General features: G+C 33.4%; 1 protein-coding gene across 1 annotated transcript; it reads left to right on the top strand.

Annotated features, from left to right (window-relative positions):
* Positions 1-403: 403 nt before the first annotated feature.
* LOC104211664 (probable glycosyltransferase At5g03795) lies at positions 404-6,100 on the top strand. Its single transcript, XM_009760759.2, has 3 exons — positions 404-828; positions 3,908-4,484; positions 5,311-6,100. The coding sequence occupies exons 1-3, from the start codon at positions 471-473 to the stop codon at positions 5,792-5,794; spliced, it is 1,419 nt and encodes a 472-aa protein (XP_009759061.1). The 5' UTR covers positions 404-470; the 3' UTR covers positions 5,795-6,100.
* Positions 6,101-9,426: the final 3,326 nt, after the last annotated feature.

The raw sequence follows: 9,426 nt of genomic DNA, 5'->3' as shown, positions 1-9,426 counted from the left end.
TTTAGCTTCTCGTGAGTTAATTCAAATATTTTTTTTCAGTTTTACATATTTTAAAATTTTCAAAGTTTCATGCATGTTTAAAAATTATAAGTATAATTTATTTATCATTTAAAATATAATTTTAATCCTTATTCATCGACCTAGAAATTAGAATCGATCAAGTTGATATCACCAATTAGTTAAACATGCAATTTAATTATGTGCTGCACGTACGTTAGAACATTAAATTCATGAAACAAAAGCTGTTGAGGGAAGAAATATAATTTGATAAAACTTGTGGGCGGTCATCACAAAGTATAATAAACTAATGAGAAAATCAGCACAAAATAACAAAAACCGAAGAAAATCAAACTATGAATATGTCATATTTTAAGACAAAATATTACTAAGAGTACTTTTCATTTCATGGTTTTCTTTTTCAATAAATCCAGCCCCCTCTCTTCTCCACACTATAAACATAAACCTTATTCATGAACCGGAGAGAAAGTTCAACAAATATGATTGTTTCATCTCAATGGAATCGTAGGTTCAAAAGTTCATTCATAAAACCAACTATTCTAGCTTTCATAACTTCAACTTTGATAGTATTCTACATTTTTTCTACCTTAAGACTTCTCAATATTCATCCTCATCAAACTCAGCTTGAAATAAAAACACCATTGGATATCAGCTCTTCTAATTTGAGAATTGTGGTTCAAGAAATACAGAAATATAACAAGCCAATCAAAGATGATGAAACTCTAACTCTTTTATTACCGAATTCTACTGTTTTGCCTTTGCCTGAGCCATTTCCAATTTCTAAACCGGAGCTTCAAGTCGGTTCAAGAGGTGAGAAACTTAATTGTTTTTACTTCATGTCCCCCTTTAGATGTCCTAAATTAATTTTGTTGAATTTTGACCAATATTTATGTTGCTACCTATCTTGCCTCAATGATCAATTAAACTTTAAGAAACACTAGTATAGGCGGCTAGACGCTTGTTGAATTATGTCAAAATTGCTATTATTTCATGAAGTTTAGTCCCATCACATGAAAAAGCAAAATTAACCACTGTACTTTATAAATGATTAAAATCCAAATTTTTGTAGTTCTTTTATTTTTATCTGTGTAGCGGTGTTTGACTCAACAAGAAAAAAAAAGTTTTAAACTTATGGTCTTTAACGTATTATAACATTTGTTGGGCTATTAAAACATGTCGGATTAATTGGCCAACATGCTTATTTTCTTTTGTTTATCTTACTTTGTATTTTAGTTTCGTATTATAAGCTGGAATAAATAGCCAATATATTCAAATTGGCCGACTGGTCTAAAGAAGGGAACAAGGAAAGGTTGGTAGATATCTTCTAAATTTTTTGACAGCTTCATTGAGTTGCCAATTCAAACTAAGGGATAAAGATGCAAGCAAAGTAGCATGTTTTGAACAGTGTTTTTATAATGCAGTTTTAATAAATAAATATATACCATGCGTTTACAAAATACTGTTTTATTTACCAATAGTTAATTAACATACATTCTTGTTTTTTTTTATCAGTTAAATGTGGTTAGTTGACATGAGTTAGTCACATGTAGTTTTCCCCTTTTTCTTCAATTCGTTAGAGAAGAATGAAGACCTCATACGATAAATGTCAAGTTGGGGGAAGGATAAGGGGTTGAGGAGGCTGACTTCATCTTCTCTCTTATTATTTTTCATATTATATACTAGTATTAATTAAATCATTTTCACAGTCCTACTTTTTCTTTTAATTAACTTCTGATGTTGAGTTTTGAACGGAAGTATTCGTCATTTTTCAATAAAAGTCTAGCTTCTTCATCCTGCACTATTGCAGTTAGTTGCCATATTAGAAAATAACTCTTTCAAGAAATATATATACTATACTTTTTCAAGATTGTATTTTGTATACAGCCATCATAAAAGGTTTTGTAACTTCAGGATACTCGTAATTACCAAGATCACTTTAAGAAATCTTTTAGCGCATTGTATTTGTTTCTCAAGAAAATTCCAACCCCCTCCTCCCCCCCCCCCCCCCCACAAAAAAAATGGCTACAAAAATTAAATCAAAACCGAATTGGAACATCAACTTAAGCTGAATTTCTAAGCATTACGAGCATTTACTGGGGGTAATTGAGTATATTATTAGGTGGTTTGGTTTGTGTTTTCCTTGGTCTTGGATTAGTTAAAGAACAATGAATACGATAAATTTATCTTAATTATCTCTTATTTGTTTCCTTTTATTTATTTTTAAATCACTTTCACAGTTCTACTACTTTTTCTTTTTCATTGGTGTTGTTGAGTGTGACGGGAAGGGTGGCCCGGGCGGCTAGATGAGTATCCTCTATTAACATATTAGTTGACTATTTTAGAAAATCATTCTTTCTAGAAAAACATACTCTATAGGTCGCTCCATTTTAATTGGTACTATTTTCATTTCAATCTATACAGAAGAATATTGACTTACTTTTATATTTAAAATAATTTAATTTTAAACCTATTCATTATTAGCAAAAAAAGATAACAATTTAACTTTAAATTTTAAATCTTACATTTAATGACATGATTAATAGTAACATAAATGACATGACTTACTTAAGACCACAAATTTAAGAAGTATTAAAGCTACATAAATATCATAGCATTTCAAATCACGAATTTTAAAAGTTCTTTTTTCTTTCCTTATCTGTGTGACTAGTCAAATAGATAACATAAAATGCATAAATATTTTTAGATACTTTTCAGAATTATATCAACTTCATTTCTAGATATTTTCAACGGAGAATAGCGTTTTAGGCTCTCAGTTATTGGTCAATTTTGATTTTGATCATTGTAATATTTGACTAAACACATTTAACCTTCAATTTGTGCGAATGTTCAAGTTGAAAATCCCTCTCATTGCGTCTTAAAAGTTTGTAGAATTATTAATCGTTACATCATCTAACTACCTGAGTGTTAATATAGTTCTAAATATAATTTAAATAAAAAACACACATTTTAATGTCTTTTAGAAATTATTAAGCCAATTTGGTTTAGAAGATATCTTGTTTTCTTTTTTGAGATTCAAAATACCACAAAGAAGAGCAGTTTAGTTAAAATAGAATTTTGCTTCCAAAATTAAACAAAAACCTTTTCGAACATCAATTTGAGCTGAATTTATAGGCATTTCGAGCATTTACAGGGGGGGGGGGGGGGGGGCATGGAATACGTAATGACCATAAAAGCTAGTCTGATTTGTTGTGTTTTCGTTATCTTAGCATATTTATAAATTTGCTTCATACGTTTTCAGTTAAAACAACTTAAAGATGGTACTCCATTGTTTATTAAAACGTTATTGTCAAGTATTGCACTACTTATAAAACAAGTTTGTAGATAGCTTAGGCACATTAGGGTTAGGAAAGGTATCTTAAAAGACTTACCAAAACTCAAAAACAACCTTGCGATTAGAAAATAAATAGCATTCCGTTTTTATATTAACTTGGTCTCCAGAATTAAGATTAAAAGCACATTTAAAAGCTAATTTTAAACCTCAACCAAACTGAAACAATATCAACTTAAGCCCGATTAATTTTCAGCTTCTCAAGTATGTACGTGATAATCACGAGTTTGTTTGATCTGTCATTTCCTTGTCCGTGATTGACTTTTTATTTTTTATGATAATTATGTATACATCAGGCTAAGGAAAATGTTAAACAAATTTCAACTAAAATTGTCAATTCTAATATATAGATCAGCGCAACTATATATGATGGTGTATGCATATAATGTCAAGTTTATACTAGGTATATACGTAATTGTATACTATATTTAGATAGCAGCAGCCGCTCATCATCATACATAGGATTCCATCAAAATGGACAATAATGTTATACTATATATAGTGTATATAAATTAAAATAGATTATTTATTTCCTTTCAGATCAGAAATTCGTGAAGAACAAAGACGTGTTTCATGACAAGGATCTCTTCCAAGAAGAATACAAGGAAATGAATAGAACCCTAAAGATATATGTGTATCCCCACAAGAAGAACGACCCTTTTGCAAATGTGCTATTACCAGTTGACTATGAACCAGCAGGGAACTATGCAAGTGAGAGTTATTTCAAGAAAGCCCTTTATAAAAGCCATTTCATCACAAATGACCCCAAAGAAGCTGACCTCTTTTATCTTCCATTTTCTATAGCAAGTCTAAGGAATGACAAGAGGGTAGGGGTTGGTGGGATCCAAGATTTTGTGAAAAATTATGTGTTTGAGATAAGTGAAAAATACCCATATTGGAATAGGTCAGGAGGGGCTGACCATTTCTATGTTGCATGTCATTCTATTGGAAGGACAGCAATGGAGAAAGCTATTCATGTGAAGTTAAATGCTATTCAAGTGGTTTGCTCTTCAAGTTACTTCCTATCTGGTTATGTTGCTCATAAAGATGCTTCCATTCCTCAAATTTGGCCTAGAAAAGGAGTACATGTACATTCTAAAAATGGTCCTTCAAAAAGGTAACTTCGGTTCGTTTTATTTGTTTTCTCTTTTTGCAAGAACTTTTGTTTAGATATATTTCAATATACCAAAAAGCAACACAAAGAAGGAAAGGCAGTGCGACTTTCAAATGCAAATTAATTAAAGATTAAAGAGTTGAATGCTAGTTTTCCGAATTATATTGTAATTCGTTTTGGGAATTAAGGATAAAGTTACTAAGTAGTAATTAAGTTAGTTTATGATGGAAATGAAAATTTTGTTTACGTGAAATTGAACCTATGGAATTCATTTTGGGAAGGATGTAGAATTAATAAGTTAGTGTGTGATAGAAATGACATCTTCGTTTAAATGAAGTTGAACATTTAGACAAACTGATCAAAACTATACCAAGTAATACGTAGAAGGAGTGTGCCATATAAACTAAGACATAAGAAATAATATATATTATAATTAATTCTTTGAAAAGTATCACTCCCTCTATCTCAATTTATGTGTCGTGCTTTTCACTTTGGACGTTTGTTTCAACAAGAATTTTGTTTTCTTAATTATAGTAAGTTTTTAATTCAAACATTCTCATTTTATCTTTAATGAATGACATGATATGTTTAAGGCCGCGAATATTGTTGGTAAGTTATACACACTTCTAGTTTACCACGAAATTCAAAAGTTTTCTTTACATAAACTTAAGTCCAGTCAAACGAAGAAGCATAAAATAAAATAATACGGAGGGAGCTGCTTATTTTTTTACTTCCCAATCATTATTTAGTTTCTCTTTTTCAGAAAAGGAAGATCATTAGATTATCCTTATGATCCTTTTGTCCTTTTTTTGGTAATATGAAACTTCAGGCAAAAGCTAGCCTTCTTCGCCGGAGCAATGAACTCCCGAGTACGTGAAAACCTAGTTCAAGTATGGCGAAACGATTCCGAGATCATTGTCCACAGAGGCCGAATGAAAACGTCCTACTCGGAGGCGTTACAGGGCAGCAAATACTGTATTCACGCTAAAGGTTTCGAGATCAACACTGCCCGAATTGGTGACGCCCTTTACTACGGTTGTGTTCCAGTGATATTGGCCGATCATTACGACCTTCCATACACTGACATACTTAACTGGGAAAGCTTCTCCGTTATCGTTTCATCTCTTGACATTCCAATACTGAAGAAAATTCTTGAAGAAATAGAGTACGATCGGTACGCGGAGCTTCAAAAGAATGTAATGCAAGTGCAGAAGCATTTTCAGTGGAACTCTTTTCCGAAAGATTTTGATGCTTTTCATATGGTTATGTATGAGTTGTGGACTCGAAGAAGCCATTTGAGACAGATCTACTGAAAAAAATTGTTAAGCACTTGTATAACTAGGTGGTGAAAACCAATTTTTCATCCCGTCGAAGTACCACATGAATTGTTGGTATTGTTAAATCTTTATGTCTTTGTAAATTCTAGGTAGAACATAGGTTGAGAATTGTTCATAGCGTTATTTATGTTCTGTTTTTAGCTATAATGGCAAGTACACTTGAGGCCAGACAGATATAACAGTTAATGTATTTATATTTTTTCTTCATTTGTGGTTTAATAAAGCTTACCGTCATTTGTAAAAAGTGGGATTTCATATTTATGGATCGACAATTTGTCAGGAGTTCTGAATTAAGCTAAGTTATATTTCCTTCTCCTTTAACCTGTGTTGTACTCCATCAGTTTGGTTTCTGCAACGATCCGGCCGATCGTTCTGTGTGTTTGAGCCACGTTACATTACTTAATGCTTTCTGTATGTATGTTTATTATTTTGCGACTTGCGGAATTATTTAGCTTGGCTTCGGAAGGTTTGAGAGTGATTGGAGATAGCCTGTTTAGTCAAGTTTTTTTTGGGCCAAAAGTTTTTTTTTTTTTTTGCCAAAAGCACTTTTGGCCAAAAATTGAGGTGTTTGGCCAAGCTTTTGAAAAAAAAAAAGTGTTTTTGAGGAAAAGCAAAAGCCGTTTTGGAGAAGCAGAAAAAGTTGATTCTCTCCAAAAGCACTTTTCTGAGAAGCGCTTTGAGAAAAATACACTTAGAAGCAGTTTTCAAAAGCTTGGCCAAACACTAATTACTGCTCAAAAGTGCTTTTCAAATTAATTAGCCAAATACAAACTAATGCTCACCAAAAGTAAAAAAGTACTTTTGAGAAAAGTACTTCTCAAAATAAGCTGATTTTAGAAGCTTGGCCAAATGGGCTATTAGTCTCATTTTGGAAGCTTAAGTTATTAAGAGTTGACCAAGATTTGACTTTTGAATAGACGGTCTCATATTGGCGGTTTAGTGGTTCCAATAGGTTCGTATGATGATTTTGGACGTAGGAATATGCTCGGATTTGGATTCGAAGGTTCCTAAAAGGTTTTGGCCCTATTTGCCGAAACTTGGTAATTCGAAGGTTTGGAAAGTTCATAGTTTTGATCGTAAGTTGACTTTAGTATTATCAGATTCTGACTGTTGTTTCAGGACTTTGGATAAGTTTATTTTCTTGATTGAAACTTGTGTGTAAAGTTTGGGTGAAATCCAAAATGTGCAGGCATGATTAGATGTGCTTGTGGAAGTTGAAAAGTTTAGAAGGTATGAGTTGGATTTTGATCTTCGATTTGTGGTTTTGACGTTAATTGTGATGTTTTGAGCCTTGAAATAGTTTTAATTAGGTATCCGTACTTTTTGATATGATTGATCAGGGTCCCAGGAGGCGCGGGTGTGTTTAATATTGATTTCGGGCCATTTTGGTATTGTTGGGCAGTTCTGGTGCTGGTGTATCGCACATGCGAGCTTTGGTACGCAGGTGCGTGTAATGACTCGGCCATTCGTTTTGAGTTCTATCATTCCATTCTGCAATTTGAGACTTCGAGTGGCTACTTGATCACGCCCAACTATGCCTTATAAAAAGGACTAAGCGGTCGCTGCAAATATAATCTGGTTCAAGTCCACAGTCGAATCCCACAGGGAGCTAATCTATTTACTATAACTTTTAATACTGCTAATGATAAGCTCAAACAATTCTCAGATGCAAGATTTTTTTAATGGATAATGAGTAGAATTTAGTTAACTAAGGAAAAATGACAATAAAACTAGCAATAATCAAGAGTAGAGTTAAATTCAATGGTAAAATGGTCTAGGGTTATTGATTTCCCCAATTGTCGGATGAATTCCTGACACGTTAGCTATAATCTCGTCGTAACACTCTATATGGAGTATGAATTCTGGGCTACTGCAATTATCTCTCGATCAATTACGATAATTTACCAGAAGCATTCTCTCGAACTACTCTAGTTAACAATCTATGCAACTCAGAATTATCTCACCAAAGCTTCGTTATCTCTAACCCTGCTTTTAAATTCAAGTAATTAATCTCCTATTTTATCCGAAAGTGGTATTGTTCAACAACAATCTAACCAAGTGTTCTTTCTCAAGCAACACAAGATAACTAGGCACAGTTAATCAAGGGCCCTTTTATTTAATCACAAAACAACACGTAGTTGAACAATCATAGAGTAAAAACGGCTCAATTATATCAAAACATAGTCAAGACTTCATCCAATAATTGGTTTCATCAACCCTAGATGACGGATTTAGCTACTTATACTAATAGAGAAAAATTCACTATAGAAGTCATAATCAACAATGGAATTAAAAAGAAGAAGATGAAAGCTCTAAGGAAATTCTCTGTCTTTCTCCCGTGTTATTGCCTTCAAAATCTCTCTAAAAACAGTTATCCTTCTCTTCTAGGCGAATTAGGCTTCATATAGGTTTAGGTTAGTCGCCCTAGAAATTACATAATTGACCCTGAGTTATTGGCTTCCGTCCGCTCGTTCGCAGCCGTGGATTGTATCGTGGATCTGACCACGGATTTCGCCCAGTATTCTACCTCAGTGCGCGGTCAATCCGTGGCCGCGCACCTGCAGGGGACTTCGCCACTTGGTTTTCTTTCTCTTTTCGACCATGCTAACCTCTGATTGGCCTTCATGCTCTATATTGACTCCAAAACACTTTTTAGCTTCCTCATAGCTCGGAGTAGCTCCTGCAAAACATAAACTCTTAATTAGAGCATTTTGTTATCTTTTAACATTCAAACATTGATAAAGTGCGACCAAATTAGAGTGTAAATAGTATATAAATTGCATAATTATAGTCTACTATCAACACCCCACACTTAACCCTTTGCTCGTCCTCGAGCAATCAAACCACACTCTACAGAGGCCTAACTTCCCTAACTCGTCACACCAAGAATATTCCATATAGATTGAGTACATTAGTGTAACATCCACACCTCAAGAGTTGACTCCCGCGAGCCACACATTATTCCTAACCGGCTTTCTTACTCTAACTTAGAGGTCCGGACTTACCTCTCCTTCATGAATCAAGTGCATGCTCACAACAAAAGAGATTCATTCCACAATCAACAAAATGCACACACACTGAGGAACTTCAATATAAACAGAATTCACTCACCCTCAGAAATGACATTCATATGCCACAAAAGATGCACCATAGTCATGCCCGTAGTGTATTGCTCTACTAATCGAGCTCATTTAGTCTAGTATCAAGTAGGACTTGATTTGGTTGTAATGTAGGCTACGAGACGAGTAAGATACATTTAGATATAAGAGTGACTACATCTCCCTAAGTACTTTAATACATATACTTTAACATTCAAAATCCCACACTCATGTCAAACCATAACTCCACCTTCACATCACTATATATTAACTCCATTCTTCTTTAAGCACACTTACATCAAGAGCCACCAATTATCAAGGAATATTTTTCACAACAACCCAACTATTTATTATTTTTTTTAATTCAAGTGGCTCTTACTTTATCAAAACAGTGCACCTTTCTCCTTATTTCATTAGTTCCACTCAAAAGCCAAACCCAGCACCCACACTTTAACTATTACAAAGTTCATAACTATTCAAGTGCTCATAAGAGTTTAAAAGGTACAAATA

This window comes from Nicotiana sylvestris, chromosome 9 (assembly GCF_000393655.2).
Source record: "Nicotiana sylvestris chromosome 9, ASM39365v2, whole genome shotgun sequence".
NCBI classification, from domain to species: domain Eukaryota; kingdom Viridiplantae; phylum Streptophyta; class Magnoliopsida; order Solanales; family Solanaceae; genus Nicotiana; species Nicotiana sylvestris.
The sequence above is the reverse complement of the archived record's forward strand: the minus strand, read 5'-3'. Positions and strand labels throughout refer to the sequence as shown.

Bases quoted from the DNA above. Each gene is read 5' to 3' on its own strand.
- LOC104211664 (XM_009760759.2), top strand. From the start codon at position 471: ATGAACCGGAGAGAAAGTTCAACAAATATGATTGTTTCATCTCAATGG. The intron at 829-3,907 runs GTGAGAAACTTA...ATTTCCTTTCAG, and splicing joins GCTTCAAGTCGGTTCAAGAG to ATCAGAAATTCGTGAAGAAC. The intron at 4,485-5,310 runs GTAACTTCGGTT...ATGAAACTTCAG, and splicing joins AAAAATGGTCCTTCAAAAAG to GCAAAAGCTAGCCTTCTTCG.